Source organism: Lepidochelys olivacea (genome assembly GCF_965140295.1).
Source record: "Lepidochelys olivacea isolate rLepOli2 genome assembly, chromosome: 2".
NCBI lineage: Eukaryota > Metazoa > Chordata > Testudines > Cheloniidae > Lepidochelys > Lepidochelys olivacea.
The window spans coordinates 237,437,421-237,461,217 of NC_140412.1; the positions used below are offsets into that span (position 1 = coordinate 237,437,421).

Consider the following 23,797-nt stretch of genomic DNA (forward strand, 5'->3'; position numbering starts at 1 on the left):
ATTACTTATAACTACAAATGTAAGCAACCATATGAGATCTAGACATCTGTTAGTCCAATGTGAATACCGTAATAGTTCCAGGCACCTTGAACTAAGTAATGATAAAATGGGCGTAAAAAGGGTTCAAGCATAAGCTATTTGTAACTTGAGTGATGTGTGCTATATGCTGAAGAAGTCTCCTTTTGCTAAATGAATACTTGTGTTCAAGTTTATTTTGAGTTCTCAACAATTCTACTGCGACTAGCCCAGCCACTTGCCAGTGAGAGAGCGAGAGCGCACATGCTTTATGAAGAAGCCATACAATAATTTTGATAATTTTCATGCAGGCATCTTGGAGGTCATTACATATTTTTCAACCAAATGGAAACTAGGGGACAGAGTAAAAATCCATGGACAAATTCAATAAATATGCCCGTTAGTCAAGACTTGAATTTACAAAGATTCAACAGAGAACAGGAAGAGAATTAAACAGCTGTGGTGCCCTGTAACTAAAAAGCCATTTCTATACATCCATCTTAATAAAAATATAGTAGCACTCAATGCATTTTATTTACCATTTCTGTGCAACCATATATAAATTGCTAGCAAAGAGTCCAGCACAGATCATTCAAAAATATCTTAAGATAACAACTTTACTATAAAAAGAGAAAATTAGTGATCTGAACTGGGAGCCAAGACAATTCCTTCAAAATTAGCTTTCTGTATGTTGAAGATCTGCAACCTTGATCTTGTTGGTTGCAGTTAGAAATTCAGCTGCAGTCTACATAAAAGAAGATCTTGTCACACAAAAAAAGGGAGACTTTATGGCTGCCAATTAAACTGATGGCATCCTGGTTTATTAAATACCTTAATCTGACAATATTGTTTAACTGACAGCAAGCTGCTCAAAGATGAAGTTAACTTGTTTTCCCAAAGTCCATAAGGACTCCCTGAACCCCAGAACTGCCATTATGCTAGTAAACATTTAAACATCACAGATTGGTGCAAGTCATTGAAACGATCACATCATATCTATCCCTGGGACAATAAACCACTGTCTAAATCCCGTCTGTATTCAGGTAGCCATTGTCAATTTATTTCTTGCAGTTTGACTGGAGATTCTACTGAAGCCTCAGATTTAAACAGATTTAAAGGCAAGTAGTCGATAGGTATAGAGACAGCACTACTCTCATCCCAGGAGATGATCTCCCCAGAGAAAGTACTGTTCTGCCAATGTGCCTCAGTGTGGAAGCTGATTGGTACTGCTGGTTCTGTGGATAAATTTTAGCTTCCAGTACTGTCAATCTACCACATCACAAGCACAATTTTTCTCTGAACAATAAAAGCAAACCACACTTCTGACAGGCAAACTTCACTAAAGTATTTTCTAATCAGAAACTGCTTCCCTATACAATTAGCATCAGTGAAAGCACTTACCTGTACACCTATCCCAGCCTAAAGTCTGAAATAAGTTATATAGTCTGTCAGATATTCCATCTCCCTATTCACTCCTATAATTTCTGAAATTTTGCTTACTCTGATGAGGCAAAAAATGATCGAAGTTGTGCATTCAAAGCTGTGTATGTGTGTGTATAAACAAAAAGCTTCTGTAGCATTAAATTTGAAAAACTGAAACAGATGCTACTAAAGTTAACAGATCTAGAGGTACCAAATCCAGACAGAACCATGTATAAAGAAGAATCTAAGGTATTTAAACTACATCTGTCTTCTCCATCCACCTTAGAAGAAGCCAGGCATAAAGCTTTGCTGCAACGCTGGTGAGTATCACTATGCCGGTCAAGACCCAATAACAGAATTAGGAGCAATGTACTCTACCTGTGTGTTCTTGGTCTCTGGTTTAAGGAAGCTGTTCTTCCTGGACTGTGTTGACTTCCAAGTCTGGCAGGACTGGTCATGTAATCATTAGGAACAGTTGGAGGTTTAACTGGCTCCAGGGTTTTGTAAGGAGTATTTCGTCTAGTCAAACGAAAGTGGGTTGGAGGAGAGAAAAAGCTTTAATTAAAGTAATGAAGCCATTTGTTTTCCTAAACCTTCACTTAAGATCACTGCACAGACACTCAACATTACCAAATAGAAACCATCTCTGAAAGTGGCAAATTAAATAGGTATTTCATTCTCAACATGTTAATTCTGCATATTAACAAAACAGCTTTAAAAAGGGACTAATTATAGTCACCTTTCCAGGACAAATTAAAAGGAAATTTCAGTGTCTAGGTAATATATGAAATAAAACCTATTGAAAAAATTCTTTTGAAAACGCTTTCATAAAGTAAGGCCAAACTGTATGTTCCTCTAAGATAAAAGCTAATTAAAAACAAAAACACTACACGTATGGCCACAAAGTACTCTTCAGATTACAAACAGTTGTATGCACATGCTATGCAATGCACACTTATCTATTACAGTAGTGCCCCTCAACAATAGTTACGATAATATTTACATAGAACATTTTGAGGGCAGTACAAATGTCCTAAAAATTACTTTTTGCTAAAGGTATTCACGTTCTCACACCAGGAACATGTCTGGAGTCCCTGTTCCCTTTTTTGAGGTGACTCATAGATGGGGAGGAAATGGGAGACTATGAACATCTTTAATCATTTGTGCTGCTTCTTGTTAGATTACCACTTACACATACATTATACTAATTCAATGACTCAACAATATAGTAAAACCTTACTAACTATTAGGGGGCCCATTGCAAGGTTCTGAATTTGGGAGGTAACAGGTAAACAAAACAAAAAAGCAAGGCAAAATGCATCACAAAAAAATAGGACACATTCAGTAATCTGCTGTAGTTAGTTTTAATTAAGTTACTTTATATTATTCTAGTGAACATATTGTGTTAAACTTAGAATTCTTACAAAATGTCTCAGGAGCACTAGACCTCACTATTACTAAAACCATTCCTGATAAACAATAGCCCAGTTGTTTGTATGCATTACTGGATTTGTGAATCAGTGAGTTTCTATCATACACAGAACTAGAGAAAGTTTTAAAATATGAGCTGCCATTGGGCTTTTGTTGTGCCAGAAAGATCAGAAAATGAAAAAAAAACTGTGTACATCTTAATCCCTTATAACTAGAACACAAATATGACTGAAACTGCAAGATAAAAAGACATCACTGAAGTTTTAAACTGACTTCCAATAGGAATAACCTCATAATTTAAAGAAAATACGATGTTAACAATGGATATTCCACTTCTGGATGAAATGTGGGGAGGAAATGGAGTAACTCAAGTTTCTATAGCTTTGTTTATTATGACTCTCATATAATCTGCATATATAATTCCCCCTCAATTTTCCCCACTCCAGTTCCCTGGAGCTGACTTGGCCTTCCCCTTCCATGGACAGAATCCAATTAAGCAAGTAGTCTTTCCACTGCTCTCAAGGCTCTGAACAGTTCTCAGTAGTTTCTTTCACAGAGCTCAGTCATTCCTTTTTCTCTCAATGTGGTGTTAATACCCACCACCTTCAGGTGGAACTGCAAAGAAACTCAAGCCCTCCTACTATTCTAGGTTCTAATTTAGGGCTCCTCAGCAGGCAGTGGCTGTCCATTTCCCATCACACCCTTGCTTCACTTTTTCCTGTGGTGCCTTTAAAAAAAAAAAAAAAAAAAACACAAAACAAAAAAACCACAAACTTAGTCCAACTTCTTCTAGGCTTTATTATTATTATTATTAACAACACTCAGCCTGGGAGAAGCTGTTTCTTAGTTATCCTAGGCCTCCTGTTCCCTCCAGGTCTTTTATACTCAGCTCAAGCTCCTTCTTATTGATCCCTCCCACAATCACCTGGTTCCCTCTTCATTACCTGATCTTTGGACTCTCCTCTTCCTCCCCGCCCAACTACATTTCCCAGAATTCTTTTGCCTTAAAAGGGACAAGCCCCAGCAACTGGCCAGGTGGCAGTGCCTACTCTTAAGTGTACTGCTGACATGCTCGGTCACACTTCTAAAATTGCATATTTTGTGTTGGTTTTAAATTTCTATCCACTTTTTTCTAATGGAAAGAAGAAAACACCAATCTTTGTGGTTTCTGGCAATATTCTTGTATGCTTGAGGTAAAGTAGCAAAACACATTGTAGATGTATGCACTTTGATGCCAAAAGATAAAAGACAGCACACATCTACCTCTCTTTTTGAGACAGTGTTGTAACAGATGTAATCTTTGTTATGTATTTTGGTTGTTCCCTCAACCCATCATTTCTTCCCCTCAATATCCAAGATTTCACCCATGGATTTTTATCCACTGTTTCCTGAAGGATCCCAGCACACTTCACTACACCCACAGTTGAAATACCATCCCACCAGAAAGTGCGCTGAATCAAGCAGGTAATTGGAACCTATACAACATCTATCAACAGTGGGTCAAGATTCTTATTCCTATAACGCACTCCAAGCAGACTGAAAAACCCTAGACACCTTTTTAAAAAAGTGAATACAGTACATTATTACATTTTTATGTTTAAACAGTGACAGCGCAGCACTGAATTGTCGCATCAGAATTAAAGGCTTCAATGCTTCCAGAGCCCTGCAACACTCTTTTAAAGGGGGCTATAGTTCCCCCACTTTTCTTGTCTGGCTCTCTTGATCCGCACTGTGAGCTGCCTTGTAACCAGACCATTACTCAGCTCACTAACTTGGAAAACTAACTCATCCATAGCTGCTAAATCCGTGCCAGCCCACCAGTGCTCACGCTCCATCTACCATACCCTACATGTTAAAGGCAAAGATTCAGGTAACTGAACGGCAACATCCATAGACCAAAGTTTCTGTTTAAGATCTCAATGAAAAGCCCCACAAAATAGTCCAAACAGAATCACACTCTATATGCTTAGTGTTTTCAAGTACCACCATTTCAATCCATATCATAATAATCTGTTGATGTACAGAGGTCAAACAGCAGTGAAATAGAAGCTGAAGTAGAAGGTGGTTGTGTTGGAGGGTGCAGTTCCCTCAATTAAGCATTAAAATGTGCCTTCAAATGAGAATTAGTGTTGCCAGTACATCTAACTTCTCTCCACACACTCTTTCCTTAAATATTGCATAAGCACAACTCTCCACTGTCAAGGAATCAGGAGTGAGTTAGCAACAAAGTAAGAGTCTTAACACTGAAATCCTTTTGCTTTGTTAGTTTAAATGAGAACCTTAATCAAAATTCATTTGTATTAAATATGCAATAATATTTCTGCCTGATTACTATCAGAAATGAAGACGAACCTCAGCCACTTCAGTCTGTAATATAATGAAAAGGTATTCTCTCAAAGGGGCTTCATTTAAAAAAAAAGAAAACCAGAAAATTTCAAATGTTTTGCATAGAAAGATGATTTGTCTAACTCACTAGAGCCCAGAGGGTACTCAGCCTTCATATACTCACTTATCTAGGCAATATTGATATCTGCACAATTAGAATTCTCTCTTATACAGGCTGGATATAAGTCTCATTCTTACCCCAGAGTTCCCCGGCCTGACATAGGAGGACTTGGTGGTTTTTGTGTAGGTGGATTTGTTCTTGACAAGGTGCCAGTTCTTGCAGGCTGGTTATTTCCATGCTGAAATGAGGGGAAACAGGATTTTATTTTTATACTTAAACGCTTCTACTATTGAGAGTTATTTTTTAAATGTAAGAATAGGAAGTGAGGGTTCCCAGACAGCTATTGAACAGCAGGTTTTATCTGCACACTAGAGAAGACAACAGGAAAAGGAAACAAACCCTAAACGTAAGTTTCATATTGTTTTTAACTGTCATTGTACAGCTGAAGTACATCTGAAAATTAAGCAGATGACAAGTTCACGCAAAAGTCTTCCCCTTTTCCCTCTTTAAATTACTATTACATTCCATTTGTGTGTCAGTTCCACTGCGAATATTTTAAATAAAAAATTTAAACTGGCTACAAAAAACCGTCAGTCTTCATCCAAAATTTCTCACTCAATTTAGCTCGGCTATTTGACTAGCACAGTCAAACATATTGTCTGGGAAACCTCCTATAAAAAATGTAAGTCAATAGGATCAAGGCATCTACCAAATCAAAGCAAAGCACTACATGTGTTAGAGAAATTAATGTATTTAAGTACAAATGCAAATGTCAATATATCTCTGATATATTAACACATCCAGGCTAAATGTTGCAAATCTGCACTGAAGTAGAGCTTATTTAACCTAAATAACCTATGAAAAGCAGAGAGAAGTATAGGAGAGTACTAGCTTTCAGTTTTAATGGCTCTGCAGCCTCAACTATCAATACAATGAGACACTGTGGGTCAAATGAGAAATGATTCTTCTTACCTTGGCTTTTAGCCACTTAACGTTGGCAAAAAAAGGGGGGAAAAGCAGAAATTAATGGCAGATCTATCACAACTGATGGACAAATTATTATTATTATTAATTATTATTATTATTATTACTACTATTATTTTTTACAGCAATTCATTTCCCTAACAACAACTTACATTGCATCCCAGGTATGCTGTTAAAGATCTCATGAGCTCATAAGCAGTCACAGGACAAACATCACAATTAATAGGCATCTCCAAAGGAAACACTTAAACTTACATTTAGTATCCTTGTGGCCAGCAAAAGGCACATATGCCTCTTACAAGCCTTAAGTTTTTAACACCAGTTTAAAGTGTCTGGTTGACATTAATCCAAGACCAAGAGTATTTTATAATGTATCAAAACCATACATTCTCTATACAATCTCGATCACAAATTACAGAATGTATTAAACCATCAGAACTGTGGGAATAGAACCCAGAATGGAGAAGTCCTACCTGCTGCACTGAATGGTAAAAAGAATGAAGGGAATTCTCAGACTGGATATGCAGCAGAGCCTTTCACTAGTCTAGGTTGCTGCCTGAAATCCAACCCAAGTCAGTAATGCAGCAGTGCCAGCTCTTATGATTTTATTGCCAGCATCAAAATAATTAGTATTTGTCTTGAAGTGCTGACTTCTGGAATCGGATGATCATGTGACCTCAGCTTTCATTTAAAAAAGTAGTACATTTCTAGCCCTCATGGTTGCAAAGGAAAGCATAAAATGTGACTTTAGGATAACCTGAAGACTGAAAAATCAGGAAAAAACACAAAATGTATTTTTTTTTTTTAATTAATGACTGGGGTGTGGACACCTGACTCAATTTTTGAGTGGATGGGGGAAGCAATACTATAGTGGTAAAAAGTCATTACCTTTCGTTGGCTGTTTGGAAGCAGTTTGGCATTTTCTGACCAATCCCTAAACGAAAGTTGTCCACATAACGAGAAATCTAACATCCTTATTAGCAGTTTCAGCAGTAGTCAAGATATAGGAAGTGGCACTAGAGGGGGTCTCTCCAGCTCTAAGTCTGGACTGAATTTTATTGGCAAGAGGCAGACTAATGCTGTTTGTGCTACTGTCGTCTCCGATATATCTATTCTATGGATGAATACAGAAGTTCAGTCTCCGAGACTGTCAGACTGGTATCATCCCTGAGCACTATATTTTTCAAGACAGCTACTAGTCTCCTGGAAAACAAATTTTAGCGATTCATCTGCTTGTGTCTCCCATCTACTAGGTTTCTTCCCTTTTTAATTTTTCCAGTTGCTAAGGACAATGGCGTAAAACAAGGAATTCTGTTAAGAGATCAAGAAGTGAAACTATTAGTCCTCTGAAAGGTATAGATCCTAACCTTCCAGCTGAAGACTTAGAGAAAGCAAGGCATTTTAGCTCAGAACTCCTCCCAGGTCTCTCTAACACCTAACCCTTCCTTTTATCTCAGTCCCACCCCCAGTCTCCCAACATAGTCTCATTCATCCATGTTTCTTAGATCATTTAGTTCTTTTGGTCAGGACGATCTACAAATAAATGAATCTTGCCCTGCACCACTTTGTTCCATCATACTCCGCCACCTCACAGAATATCAGAGTTGGAAGGGACCTCAGGAGATCATCTAGTCCAGCCCCTGCTCAAAGCAGGACCAATCCCCAATTTTTGCCCCAGATCCCTAAATGGCCCCCTCAAGGATTGAACTCACAACCCTGGGTTTAGCAGGCCAATGCTCAAGCCACTGAGCTATCCCTCTCCCACCTCTGGAGAGTGGATGCAAACATCTAGCAGTGATTCAGGGAGCTGCATTTTATTTCAAACATTCCACTAAAAACTGTAGCCACATTTCTAATATAGGAATAAAATCCAACTCTTGAGTTTTATTCCCAATTCTGAACCATATAGAAGCTTTGTGATTTTTAGTACAACTAACTAATTGGGAGACAGCTTTATAATTTTCTCGTATTATTATTTATATTACTGTAGCACCTAGGATCCTTAGTCATGGACAGGACCCCACTGTCCGAGGCACTGTACGCATTTCTCATACGTCACACGCATGGATCCCTTCCCTACTTTTCAGGTGGAGCAGCTGGATCAATTTTGGATCATCACATAATATGGTAATGGTATTAAAGAAGAGTCACAAGCAGCCAGGAGGTACGTTGGTAGGTGGGAACTGAGGCATAACGAACAGGCTCTCTCACATTGCTTCTCACAGGGCCCCTGAAAACTCAGGGATGAGCCGAGAAAAAAAAAAAAGATATGGGTAACAACCCAGAGGGTTCTCTTTCTGACTCCTACATATGATCTGCATTCTGGAATTGAGGATTTTTATTCCCAGTTCTGCCACTAACTTTTGGGACTTTAAGCAAATCACACTTTGTGTCTTAGTTTCCTTATGAGTAAAATGGAGGATAATACTCAGTTCTTGCCTCACAGGCTGTTCTGAGACCCAAAGAGGCAATGTCAGGTCAATATAAGCTCTAAAACAAATATTCTACAAAAGTAAACATCAGTAGAAAGATTCCATAATATTTTGTTATTTTAATGGAACTTTATTTTTAGATTAGTAATATGCTATATATTGTTTGCAATCCAGTAGTTACAGATTCCCGTTAATGCCAGGTAACCAGAAAGTGAAATGTAAGCAGATGTAGATGATGAACAAAAGGGATAGTACTTCTGTTGTCCAAGTGAACAAAAATCCAGTTGGCTTTTTTAGATTTTCCCTTTTTATTACTCTAAGCTGTTATTAGCAGCACAAGAAAGAAAATTTGTTTTTGAATTATGTTCCACTTTTAGCCTGATACTGTCTGAAATGTTTGTAAAACGTAAAATAAATGTTTGGCTTGAGATCCTCAGATGAAGGGTTCTCTATTAGGGGAACGTATTACATTATGTTTATTTTTTAAAATCTCAGTATCACTGACTCCAAGCATTCAAAATCATGAGTCAGGCTCCAAAGTTCAAGAGTTTGGCTTACAAAACAATAGGTTTTTTTAAATGGGGGGTGGGGTTAGGGGTTCTTTACCTTCTAGTTTTGTCTTTCAGGATTTATGCTTCCAAGGTTTTCTCAGCAACCATGAACTTTTTCTAGAAACTTACTTAAAAATCTAAAGCTGAGATTCTCACTTAAAATTAATTTAGCTGGTGCTTTAAGGAAAACACCAAATATTATGAGCCTTATGATACAATTATCAACATTGGCAACACATGTGTGTCCTTCACCCTACAGCACTCTGTATTGTTTGACAGTGACCCTCTGAATGATAGCAATGCAATTGGCATGGTAGCAATGCAATTGGCAAAATGACACTTGACGTGTCAGTGTCTGACACTAACCAATCCCAGGAACAAGGAGAACTCAGATTCTCAGGCTCAGAATCATTGACTGCTTGTAGAAGTGCCTATTTACATCTTTTTAATAACTACAAAAATAGTTAATGCCCAGCTGGATCCAACATAAAAGGCTTTTCCCTACAGGGAAGAAAAACAGCAGGTGCACAAACACCTTTTGTCCTTTTGTTTGTCTTTTGTTCTTTTGTCTTTTGTCTTTTTACCTTTTGTCTTTTGTTCTCGGTTTTATAGGGTAGATATAAACATGAGGAATATGAAAGTGACTAAGCTGGTACATCGCAAGCATTCACAGATGTTGAAAATCAAACCCACTTCTCATAGTTAAATACTATGGGATTTGGAGCCTACATCTCCGTTTAAAATTTTCCTTCCCCTATCCCCTACATCTTTCTTGGGTCCATGACCGATTAATCAATCTTCACCTTGTCCCAAGTGCCCCATATCTAGGAGATTTTAAAATTCTTCCAAAGTCTCCACTTAAGGTGCTCAGTCTTCCTGTGCTTTTAAAAAAAATTACAAGTTTCATACAATAAACTCAATCAATTGTAACTACTGGACATTTCATTTCATGAGTGATAAACACACTTATCTACATTTAACAAAAATAGTTTCCATTTCTGCTTTAACCATCATTTTACAATCAAATGGACTGAGACACCCTGATAGTGGCAATTCTACCTGCCTTTCGTTCTTCACACAGAATATTTTAAAATTCTAGCAGGGCTGCTAGACAAGTATAATTCTTTCCAGCAATATTCTTTTTTTAAGCCCAGGATTTTCTGTATGGATAACAGCATTTGACCTATTTTTTTCCTTCATAAAACAAAAGGAAGAGACTGGAAGAATGGTTAAAATGGCTTGTGTCTACATTTTTTTTTAAGGTTTCAGAGTAGCAGCCGTGTTAGTCTGTATTCGCAAAAAGAAAAGGAGGACTTGTGGCACCTTAGAGACTAACCAATTTATTAGAGCATAAGCTTTCGTGAGCTACAGCTCACTTCCTCAGATGCATATCGTGGAAACTGCAGCAGGCTTTATATATACACAGAGAATATGAAACAATACCTATTCCCACCCCACTGTCCTGCTGGTAATAGCTTATCTAAAGTGATTTCCAGCACAAATCCAGGTTTTCTCACCCTCCACCCCCCCACACAAATTCACTCTCCTGCTGGTGATAGCCCATCCAAAGTGACAACTCTTTACACAATGTGCATGACAATCAAGCTGGGCTATTTCCTGCATAAAACCTGGATTTATGCAGGAAATAGCCCAGCTTGATTGTCATGCACATTGTGTAAAGAGTTGTCACTTTGGATGGGCTATCACCAGCAGGAGAGTGAATTTGTGTGGGGGGGTGGAGGGTGAGAAAACCTGGATTTGTGCTGGAAATCACTTTAGATAAGCTATTACCAGCAGGACAGTGGGGTGGGAATAGGTATTGTTTCATATTCTCTGTGTATATATAAAGCCTGCTGCAGTTTCCACGATATGCATCTGAGGAAGTGAGCTGTAGCTCACGAAAGCTTATGCTCTAATAAATTGGTTAGTCTCTAAGGTGCCACAAGTCCTCCTTTTCTTTTATTTTTTTTTAAGTTACCAAGCCAGAGTCTTTGTGCATTAAAGCAGCATTTCATATTGTGATAGGTTCTGATTTACATGGGGTTGAGGAGAGAATGACTTCAGTTGTGCCCCCTTGCCCTCATCCCCAAAGGATGGTCGCTGAGTGACTATTTAGTATCTAACAGACTGGCAAAATCTGCTTGTGTACACATTATTTCTTGCGGCCATTTACACACAGAATGTTTGTTCAGTGAAAAGGGAAGAGACCCATGTTAAGTCTAATCACAAATGGAACAGTTTTAAAAAATCCACTGCCCATGTACGATGCGTCAAAACCAAACTTATGCTAACCCTGGGCCCGCTGTTCCCATCCCAGGAAAAATCCTACAACTGGAACAGAATAGTTAGCACTGCCCCCTCCAAAGGAAGGGGTTTGAGCATTGTGAAGTAGAGATATGGAAAGAGCCTGAAAAACTCTCAGACCCACAAGCCAATAAGAGCATAACTGGGTAGATCCTGGGCCATTTTAGGGGTGGCCTGTCCCTGTGCGCTGACTGTGGACTCTGGTTCCCTAAGGATCTGGGCTGCCACTGACTAACTCCCTACAATGGTAGTGTAGCCTTTTGGTACACAGAAACTGTGGAGGGCAGTTTATACTACTAGAAGCATCATCAACTCCACAGCGATTTCCCCAACAGGAGGGAAATATACTGTGGAGAACAGCTGCTGCCTATCTTCTCCCTCCCCCATTAGCAGAGCATCAACCACACAATAGCTGCTGATCTCATGGGCCCAGAGGGAGGAATACACAGCAGAGTCCTTCCTCAGGCGCCTCCATACATGTTCCTGCTTTTGCTTCTTTCCTTCTGCATGATGATCCACTCCCTATTCCCAGGGTAAGACTCAAAAAGTGTGGTCCAGCTGTGTTGAGAAACTTTAGTCCCATTAGGGAAGGGCACACATAGGAACAAATGCTTTGGGAGAGAGGAGTATTTGAGTAGTTATAGGTTTCAGAGTAACAGCCGTGTTAGTCTGTATTCGCAAAAAGAAAAGGAGTACTTGTGGCACCTTAGAGACTAACCAATTTATTTGAGCATAAGCTTTCGTGAGCTACAGCTCACTTCCTCAGATGCATATCGTGGAATGCATCCCCCCCACCCCCATACACACACAAACTGAGTGGTCAGTTTGGATGAGCTATTACCAGCAGGAGAATGAGTTTGTGTGTGTATGGGGGTGGGGGGGATGTGAGAAAACCTGGATTTGTGCAGGAAATAGCCCAACTTGATAGTCATGCACATTGTGTAAAGAGTTGTCACTTTGGATGGGCTATCACCAGCAGGAGAGTGAATTTGTGTGGGGGGGTGGAGGGTGAGAAAACCTGGATTTGTGCTGGAAATGGCCCACCTGATGATCACTTTAGATAAGCTATTACCAGCAGGACAGTGGGGTGGGAATAGGTATTGTTTCATATTCTCTGTGTATATATAAAGCCTGCTGCAGTTTCCACGATATGCATCTGAGGAAGTGAGCTGTAGCTCACGAAAGCTTATGCTCCAATAAATTGGTTGGTCTCTAAGGTGCCACAAGTACTCCTTTTCTTTTTGAGTAGTTATAGTGAGCTGTAGCTCACAAAAGCTCATGCTCAAATAAATTGGTTAGTCTCTAAGGTGCCACAAGTACTCCTTTTCTTTTTGCGAGTACCAGCTTTGTTTCTTTTATTCTAATTGAATAAATGAGAGTCAATTTGAATTTACGTTTATCAGACAAAACAGTTCTGGTATTGCCCATTGCTATACACTTTTGAAATAATTTTAAAGGCATTTAAATATATTTAATATTATTCTCACACAGACATTATAAATCAGAACTGTACAGGGTATGGTTCCACATTTATTCTGGTGGCCTTTCCCTCATGTTTTTCTTACCACCTCCCCCATTTTGTCCCTTCCTCCACCAAAACAAAATGAAGTCTCACATACAGGGATAACGTAGCCCCTATTAAAGGATGTTGTTGCACTGTTTGAACATTAGTTTATAATTACGTTGTTTGTAAATATTATGCCCCATTTTATTGAGGAAAAAGAGATAATGTATGAACAGGACAAAGTACACAGCTGGTCAATCTGCGGGTGAGCTGGGATTAGAACTACAATTTCCGGTTTTGTCAGGAAACCAGGCTACCTCCAAGGCCCTAGACAGTTTCCATCAATACTTTAACTTGGGTGAATCTGTGGTCAAGAGCATAGGGTTGGCAGCAATAAAGTCTGATATCTTCTTTATCCACATATTAGGTATGCTGAAGAATTTGCAGTGCAACTTTCTCCATTCCTGCCACTAACCATGTCAGCCCCAATTTGACAGAGCCACCCTGGTTAGGTTTGAGACATAGCTTGAGCTCCCAACACAGAGCCTTTCTAGTTTTCAAAAGTAGATAAATAATTAACAATGTCAAATATCAATGGCCAACTCCCGCTGACTGGGAACTGATCTGAGGCTGTCAATTCAATTTCAAATAGGAATCTGAACTGGGACCCAGAAGTGGAAAGTATTTTGCACTGAGCCATCTAAGAACGAAGGCAGAACAAGCAACCTCCTTTACAGCTACAGTCAGTACCACATCCTAGGAGACAGCGTGACATACCAGTTAGGTGTGTATGATTAATAGCCATCTCTCTGGGTGACGTACATACAGCTACTGGGTTGAGGTCTATGTTTATGGAGTGGAAGGCTGTGGATGCCATTTCCAGTAGCAGGTGTGTAAGGTTTACCTTGCAATTATGGTATTTGCATAATGAATCCATGTGGTAGAGACAAGGGCATCATCTTTTCACATAGCCATTGTCGCATCACCTATAGCGGAGCTGATAGCATGGCAGTAGGGCAATCACACAGTGAACAAACAAAAAGTAAGATATTGTTAACTACAAATCAAGGCCACTAAACTTCAGGTTTCCAGTAAAGTCAATTTTCTATAATGAGGTTAATTAGTTGGCAGATGGCAAAAGCTACCATTGAAACTTGTATAGAATTGCAAAGAGCCTTTTAGAAAAAAGGCATTTGCCCAGTTAACAGAAGATCATCAGTTCCAAAGGGCAGGCTATTTTTTTTCCCCTAACTAAAGTGGAACACATTACTAAAATAGACATGCCAAAATAAAAGTGTACAAATTGGAGAAAGCTGATATTACTATGTAACAGTACTGGGGTCTATTAATCAAACATTTACTTTATGAGGCTCCAGGACACACACCTCTCAGTAATCCAGCAGCTGAAGCAGCCAATTGATTAGTCTATTTTATGGTTTTCTAGATAGACTATCACTCTAGTATCTAAACGGTGAGCCGACAGCTGGCATTGGAAACATGGATTCTGACACTTCTCCATGGACTCGAGCTACCTTCTCTCACAAGCAAGGGGCCTAAATGAAAAGTGACCAACTTCTATGAGGACAAATGGATTCCTTTGCATGGTTGCTCTTATGTTCCAACTCTGTACAACGTTTCATCTGCTTTGCATCGTACCAATATAAAGCAGCCCTAAGCCCAGTGGATCTGGCTCACAGGGTACGTCTACGTTGCAATTGGACACCAATGGCTGGCCTGTGCCAACTCTCAGGGCTCAGGGCCTGTTAAATTGTGGTGTAGATGTTCAGACTTAGGTTGCAGCCCAAGCTCTTGGACCCTCCCACCTTACAGGGTCCTACAACCCAGGCTCCAGCCCAAGCCTACATGGCAATCCAACAGCTCTTAGCCAGAGCCCTGCAAACCCGAGTCAGCTGGCATGGGTCAGCTCGCAGGTTTTTAATTGCAGTGTAGACATCCCCTCAGAGCTTCTCTGCTGTGTAGTGAGATCCTCAAGCACTTCAGAGCCCCCCAACAGCTCCTGTGCCAGGAGGCTGATGACAGCTGTCACAGGTTAAAGCAGCCTTCTACACTGTGCTTAATCGCTGCTAAGCAACCCCAGGATCACTGAAATGCCAAGGACACTTTGGCACCTCCTCATTTCCCTCCATTGTGATGACTGCGTCTCTGCCACAAACAAGGATTTAGTCCTTAGAGCTGAGCACTACAGAAAGGCACTTCAAGATTGATGCAGCTGCTTTCCTGACTAGCACACTCAAATCCTTATTTGGATACATGGTCCTGAATAAAAGCTTTTTAAGGTAAGTCAGGGAAAGACTACAATTAACTGAATGTACTATCATGTCAGCTAAGGAAAAATAAAGCCTGCTATTACCAGACAAGCAAAGACTCCCAGATGACAAAAGGTACCATGTTGATTAGTCTTACCTAACTCTCCTGTGGCTATCTGTTGTACCCAAAAAAGTTGAGTTTGGTCAAGGCACTTATATACATGGAGGAAGATTTCCAAATGAAAAGCAAAGTGCCAACTCCAACTGATTTTTTCAATGGGCAGAGGGGGCGCCCTTCGTGCCTTTAAAAAACCTCTCCCTAATGAAATCTCCAGCCATCAAGTTTGCCCTTTACCTAAACTCTAGTTTAAATTTAAAAAAATTTAAAAAAGGGAAAAAAAAGATAAAGGAAAAAAGGTGGGAGTGTAGGAGAAGAAAGGGATAAAAAGGGCTTTTGCAGCACTTTTTTAAACTAAGGAATGTTTTTAATAATAAGTCAGTCACGTCCCTTTTTCTGACGAGTCATTAGTGCAATTGCATTGTTATGAAATATCTATTATCAGAATCCTGAGCCATTGTTTCCTGGTTTGTGGTTACTTCAGGCAGTCACAAGTTTATAGCAGAAATTGCTCAAGACCTCAACATAAAAATCTCACTTTGTGCCTATGATGCTTCTGGGTAAGTTTTTATCAACCCCTCACGGCAGCACCACACACTAAGTATTTTAACTGCAACTAAAATTCCTGCCGCATTCAGTTCAAATAAGTCTTCAATATTTATATGGATTCTCACCTTTACTCCATGGCCAACATCATCCAGCACGGTATAGTCAATAGGTTTTCGAATGTACCTTACAGGACGCTCCATGTTGGCTGGCGCTATAATTTTATGAGTTCTTGATGTGTTCTTATTGGTTGTCAAAATACCTATCTCTCTGCGAGCCACTTTCTCTTTATGGATGTCCACAGTCTAAATTTAAAACAGAAAAGGATGTTTTATTTAAAAAACGTGCTGAAACATTCAAGTCAAACTCAATTAAACAATCTGAATTATCAAATTAATAGCACTTAAAACAAACTACTTTATTACACCTCACTAAAATAAGGAAAAACGTTTGCAAAAAAATGTAGAGTAATAAACAAGATCCTTGCTCTAAAAATAAAATTATACTCAGTGAAATAACAATGCAGTTCCAAGTAAGAATAGTAGTAATAAAGTGATCTATTTACAAATATTTGATTTTCAAACACACTTTACAGATATTACTGGATTAACAATCCTCAACACCCTCATAATTTACATTAGTGATCAATTATTCTATTTTTACAGATTAGAAACTACGACAAAGATTAAGTGACTTGCCCCAAGCCACAGAGGATAATGTCAGACCAGGTCAGTGGCTCACAGGCCCATAAATAAACTGTTACAGAAGGGTGAGGGCCAATTTTATATCAAAATCACCAACACTGAAAGGATAAAATTCTACTGAGCCTTGGAAATACTCTCAAGCCACCCACTTACTACACCAGAAAGACTGTTTCCTTGCCTCTAACATTTTAGCTTCCTTCTGTGCCTGCTCCAAATTTTGTCTTTACCAAAGAAAATGGATCCAAAGCTTAATACTGTTTATTTTATACCTTAAATAGGGCATCGATCTCTACTCAGAATGGAGATTTGGTTTGGTGGATCCAATCCCTGGAATTAACTTCTAAGGGGGAAAAAAGGGTTACACCTGTACTGTGCTCCACCAATTTAGAGGGCAAGGACCAAAGAAGCAGAGGCCGTACAGACTAGGGGACCCTGATCCTATAATTTGAAGGAGCAAACTAATTTTGATGCATAAAACAAGCCTCTCTGCACATAAATTGGACATTGTTTAACTCCTAGCTGAGGGAGCCAAATTAAAAGGCCAAGGATATAGAGCAACAATCAGAACCCAGGAGAGCGAGAGTGAGTGAAAGAGAGCATGATGATCCTTTGCTGTTTCCAGAGACTGATCCAGACATCTGCCCCAATCAAAACCAGTATTGTCCTGCATACACTTTGTTTAGTAAAGGAAACAAGCACCCAGATGAATCATAGAATTAGTTTGTATTCAAACACAATATTTCACCATCTAATCATGCCCAACACGTAAGTACCCAGGAGGTCAACAGCTCCTAAGAAAACATGGGTACATTTATACTGCAAAACAAAAAACACACCTCCCCCACAGCAGTGTGTCAGAGCCTAGGTCCGTTCACTCAGGATTGTGCTACAGGGCTAAAAATAGCAGTGTAGACATTCCTGCTTGGGCTCGGAAACCCTCCCCCCATTGCCAGGTTACAGAGCACAGACTTTTTTATTAATTATTATTATTAATATTGCAGACTTACCTTAACTCTTTGCTGACTATGCATACAGAGGTGATTTTCAAATGCTTGCAGTAGAACAGATTTAGTCAACTGTATTATAGTAAAAAGAAAAGGAGTACTTGTGACACCTTGGAGACTAACAAATTTATTTGAGCATAAGGTGCCACAAGTACTCCTTTTCTTTTTGCGAATTCAGACTAACACGGCTGCTACTCTGAAACCTGTATTATAGTATATACTTTTAAATCATCTTGAGCTCTTTGGAGTTAAAGTAGAAGGAATCAAAAACCTTTCACAGCAGTTTCTATACCCTATTAAAAATCGCAAACTAGGACACAAGGTAAGTGGAGGAGGAACTTAAAAGCAGCAAAATCTAGCTGGCTGTTTTCACAGCCTCAGATTGAACAACAGATGGTTTGCAACATTCTGTGACATTCTTTTACTTTAGAAAACACGGAAAATTGAATTTGAAGACATTAGTTGAGATTTTCAAAGCAATGCAGGAGATTTAGCCACATATCTTCCAATTAAACAGAAGATGTGGCTACATCCCCTGCACTGCATGTAAAATATTGAGTGAGATGTTTACACTCTGACATAAATCCTCAATAGTCACCAAGTCTAAGTTAAGGCAACATTCTGAGCTAGGCACTTTAGACATATGCAGGCCTTACCTATTAAAATCAGCTACAGGCCCACACACATGCTCTAGCAGCCAATTTTACAAGATGAAAGGCAAAGAGCAGTAGCTCAATAAGGCTAGGTCTTCTCGAGAAATGCTATAGCTGCACAAAACTGTAGTGTAGACACTCACTACAACAATAGGAGGAGTGCTCCCGCCACTGTAGTTAATCCACCTCCAGGTCTGCGATGCTAGAAGACCAGGTGCCAGCTCATGCCAAGGCCCCTAGGCCTCACTGAACCCTGACAAGTAGCCTGGCTCACCTATGTGTTAGCATTGTTGGGAAAAGCCTACCAACAGTAAAGTGATGTGGTACATAATAAATATGTAGAGGCCAACTCATCTACTGCTAAATGCAGACCAGTGATTTGTAAAATTGGACATCACTAGCATTAGAATAAAGCAACAGAGAATTAGAGCTGTACTGTAAGCAATACAGTTAGACACACAAGTTGAAAGCATACCAGTGATATAATGGTAGCTTATTGCTTAGTCACAGGCAATGTCTTCACTACAAGAAAAGTTGGACTCACTTTGTTTTGTTTTACAGCAGGATAACTGTGCATAGCTATCCTATTGTAAAATGGAGACAAGGTAGCATCATATCACGAGATAGCTAGGTGACATCAACACTGTACCCACACCAGTGGTTAGCCTCACCTAGTCTACCTTGCAGTAATATTACAAAAAGAAAAGGAGTACTTGGGGCACCTTAGAGACTAACCAATTTGAGCATAAGCTTTCGTGAGCTACAGCTCACTTCATCGGATGCTGTAGCTCACGAAAGCTTATGCTCAAATAAATTGGTTAGTCTCTAAGGTGCCACAAGTACTCCTTTTCTTTTTGTGAATACAGACTAACACGGCTGTTACTCTGAAACCAGTAATATTACAATGACTCCTCTCCACTTGGGTTTTGCAGCAGGATAGCTAATGTGCATTAGTTATCCAGCAGTAACACTTTTTTAAGCAGTGAAGACAAAACCTCAGAAAGTAAAACGGTAAAGAACATAATTGGCTTAATGCCAACGAACATCAGGAAACTGTCAACAAAGCTTTAAGTAGTTTTAAAAAGGTCAGTGGATAGTTGCCCCTTTAATATCTGGCTGTGTTAGACTGTCACATTCTTCCAGGCTATCACATACTTGATATGAAGTTGAAGTTTAAGAGATTATTTCTCAGAAGTGGGGTAGATGCCAGTCCCAGTATAATAATAATACAATCAGCCTATTTTTTTTTCCCCTTGTACTGCAGAACGTAAAGCATGGACGGAGCTGTAAAGTATTCACAGACCAACCCCGCCCAAGGTCATGGAGAACGATGAATGAAAATGTAGTGTCTTTGTATAAATCATCCTAGAAAGTGACCATTACTTTTAAGCTTTAAGTGTTTTAAGCTAAAGATGGCTCCAACCACCACCTTAATTCCGCCCCAATGTATCCATGTCCACCCCCTATGCTTGTGAGCCTACACCAATTGCTACAAGGAAGAACATTTAATACAGAGAAGACGACTTAACGGAGATGTACTTGCTGGTGTACAGCAAGTAAAATTACCCCTAGCAAATAAACTCATGAACATGCGTGCTGGTATATTTAAACTGACCTTAATGTTGGGTTGATTAAAAGAAAGTGAAGCTACATAGAATACCAAAAGGCAGTTACTTAGTACAAATCAAGATTTGTACTAAGTAACTGCCTTTTAGGTGTCTATGTGCTAAGTGAACTGGAACTCCTGAGTCGCTATGCAGAGTAGCTAACTCACAGGCTTCCGACCCTCAATATTAATGCAAAATTAGCGAATAAAGGAGTGCCCTCAACCTGAGGGAAAAGAGAGGAGGAAAGAGCGCCTCATATTGCTCAACAGAAACCTTTCCAGGAGTTTTTACATGCTCTGAAAAGGGTGTCCTGGCCAGTCCTCAACGGTAAGAATGGTGGCTGCAATGTGAACCCTAGTAAGGCATGAGGGAGGGAAAGAAAAAGTGAATGAGGGGGGCTGAAGGAGAAAGCAAAATCAGTGAATCCTCAGGACTCTAGCAGGAAGAAGGGTTTTCAATTACTACCTGTGCACTATCCATTCCTGGGGAAGAAGGGAGGAAAATAACTCAAGTTACATAAACCCATGAGAGCACATTTACAAAAACATAGGTGTTTGATCAAACACATTCTCTAATAGTGTTCTCTCTCTAGAGAGAGGAAATTGCCCTAAACACCACCACCACAAAAAAGATAAAATAGATACATTAAACTGAAAAAAAACCCCTAAAATAGTGCTGCTGCTGTTTGTGTAATTTTATTTTGACAGCTTCTTGAGTCACTTCACACAGCAATTCCCAGACCTTTAGCATGATATTCACATCACAAACTTGCTCTTTTAAGACAAATGTCTTTGCAGCTGTAAGAGCTACATAGAAGTAACATTACATTTGGGCCCTTGATTCATACAGACATGGAAATTCAGGGCTAAAACTCCATGCTGATACTTCAGCTATACCTCAAAAACACAACTATTTCAGAGAAAAAGAGTGGATGAAGGAGAGAGAAAACAGAAGGGGGAGTGGGTGGGAGGGCGGGGAGAAGAGAAGAAGCCAGGATTCTAGAGCCTTTTTGGCTTTTGTGAGTAAGTCAGAGAGAGAGACACCCTTTAAAAATATATTTTTTATATATCAGTTTGTGGCCGAATAAAAGTTTGGGATGGGTTTGAATTATTAAAAGCACAATTATATTAATGTTCGTACAGAGCTTTGGATCGTTAAAGCACTACTTACATGCTAAGCATCGTTCTGCAGGTATGAGAATTACTAGATCAGAATGGACTGTGTGTGAACAGATGTTTAGGCACAAGGGGAAGTTCTTAGGAGTTACAGAGGAAAAAAAGTGTTGCCTCTTGTGTAACAGATTTCTAACCTTTTCCCCCTCTTCAGTGTGTCTGGAGTGACTAAATCATACTTAATGGATTGGTCACTTGTGGAATTTTTATACCCGTTTTCCACATCAAAGTTGGTGTTTTATTCCCTGAACAATTCCAACACTTTAAAAGTCACAGGAATAGATAAACGCTAGTGTTGTAAACGGATACGGTAGCACTATTCTAAGCTGAAGCCTCACAGTACGCTGCACAAACTATAGAACAGGTTACAAACAACACGGCACTGCTGTGGCAGTACAGCACACAGGAAAACCCTGAGGAGGATAGGTCATAAGTCACAGGGATCCTTACCAAGAGACCACCACAACTGCTATTATAAAGCTCCACTATTAAGGCTAGTACAAGGCTTTAAAATATTTGTTATTGATCTGAAGGAAAGAGCACAGAAATGGAAGTCAAGAACTTCTGATTCTGACTCTGGCCTGACCACTGACTCATTGTGTAGCCTTATGAAAAGTCATTTCGTGGAGAAGTCTCAGCTACCCCATGTAAAAGGGAGATAGCACACTTTCCAATCTATTTCAAAGGGGAGCCGAGGGGATGAATTAGTTAATGCATGTACAATGTTTTAAATAAAAACAACAAGGAGTCTGAAAGCTTATGCCCAAATAAATCTGTTAGATTTTAAGGTGCCACCGTACTCCTTGTTGTTTGTGGATACAGACTAACAAAGCTACCCCGATACTAGACACATATTTTGAATGTGTACAGATCTATGTATGTGCACAGTATTACTGAGATCCATTCTCCTTTCAATCTGAACAGCTGAGATCCTTGTTAGTAAAGTCATTCAGTATATGGGGGGGGGGCAAAGAGAGGAATGGGCATTTTATTCATTTTATATTTGAGGGTGGGGTGAGAAATTCTCCTCAAATAAAGTTGTTTTACTGCTCAAGTAGAGAAACAGGAAGTATTTGAACAAAAAAACCCCAACTTTCTAAACCAAGTTGTTTGGAACATAGTTTGACAATACCAGATCAGAACATTGGTCCATCAAATCTGATATCCTGTTCCCATAGTCTCCTGTACCTGATGCTGCAGAGAAATGGGAGAGGGAAATGAATCCCAGATTGAATTTAGGTGTGCAAGGCAGCACATGGAGGACTGAGTGGAATTCCTTCCTGTCCCACCAGGAAGATCAGCTTAAGCCTGGAACAGAGGTGGGCGAACTATGGCCCGCGGGCCACATCCGATCCGCGGGACCGTCCTGCCCAGTCCCTGAGCTCCTGGCCTGGGAAGCTAGTCCCCAGCCCTTCCCCTGCTGTCCCCCCCTCCCCCGCAGCAACGCCGCCGCACAGGCAGCTCTCTGGGCAGCGGGCCTGCGCGCTCATGCAGGGCAGCATGTCTGGCTCCGGCGCAGCTCCCAGACATGCTGCTCTTAGAGGCATGGTAAGGGGGCAGGGGGGTTGGCCGTGGTTGGGGGGGAGGGGCCAGGGAACAGGGGGCGGTTGGATAGGGCATAGGTTCTTGAGGGAGGGTGCCAGTCAGGGGATAGGGGTCCGGAAGTGGGAGTGGGTGGATAGGGGGCAGGGGCCAGCCTGTTTGGGGAGGCACAGCCTTCCCTACCTGGCCCTCCATACAGTTTCATACCCTGATGTGGCCCTTGGGCCAAAAAGTTTGCCCAGCCCTGGCCTAGAAGTAAAGGGCTTTGACTACCCTCATTGTCATTGTTAATGTACAATAAACGGTCAAACATTATCCAGACTCCTCTTTTAAAACTGATCCACTGTTTTTATTTCATTTCAATTGCTCATGGCAGTGAAACACATGAGTAACTAATATTTTGCATTATAAATTAATTAGTGGTTCTAAGCTCACTGCCCACCAATTTCAACATGTTCCCTTGGTCCAGAGGCAAAGGGGCAGGGATTCAAGTAGAGGCAAACAACCAGCTTTCACTATACCCTTCACTCTTAAATACCTTAATCAAATCCCCTCACAATCCCTATTTCCAAGCTAAATAATCCTAGCTGTTTGCAATCTCTTCTGCATAACTCCCACCATAACACCAAGCATTTTCACTTTCCAACCAAAGAATCACACATATTAGCCAGAGGCTGATAACACCATTCTCTGTCTCCCAAACTTTTGTATCAGAGAGGTTCAGGGTGAATAACCTGGTGAGACCACCAGCTTCCAATCCCCAGCTACTGGAATATGCTACTACCCTCCAGTCTTCTGCAAGGCCAAGAGGAAGTCTGTTATTCTTCTCTCCTCAACCCCTGGCTACTGCTGCTAGGAAGAATTCTATTCTCTACCCTTCTCCCCAGTCTCCATTTTTTGATATTCTCCTTTCCAGTGATTAGCTTGAATTTCCACTGCTTCCCATAGACTTCTTTCACTCTGGAGAAAGCTAACGCTTGGATTTCACTGCCAGGGCCGGCTCAAGGATTTTTGCCACCCAAGCAAAAAATTTTTTGGCTGCCCCCGCTTTTTTTTTTTCATGCCCCCTTACCCCCAGCTCCGCCCCAACTCCCA

The 23,797-nt window shown here is 40.2% G+C and overlaps 1 protein-coding gene across 9 annotated transcripts in view; it reads right to left on the reverse strand.

Moving 5' to 3' along the window:
- ABI1 (abl interactor 1) overlaps positions 1–23,797 on the reverse strand; it is a 118,852-nt gene that overhangs the window by 16,711 nt on the left and 78,344 nt on the right. For 6 of the 9 annotated variants that reach the window (XM_084618096.1, XM_084618103.1, XM_084618101.1 and 3 more), the window contains exons 3-6: positions 16,149–16,325; positions 6,287–6,301; positions 5,452–5,552; positions 1,816–1,956 (exon numbers count right to left, since the gene is read on the reverse strand). In XM_084618096.1, coding sequence (XP_084474222.1) covers positions 1,816–1,956; positions 5,452–5,552; positions 6,287–6,301; positions 16,149–16,325 — 434 coding nt within the window. The remainder of the gene's footprint in view (positions 1–1,815; positions 1,957–5,451; positions 5,553–6,286; positions 6,302–16,148; positions 16,326–23,797) is intronic. The other 3 variants (XM_084618102.1, XM_084618100.1, XM_084618098.1) reach the window with 1 other exon arrangement.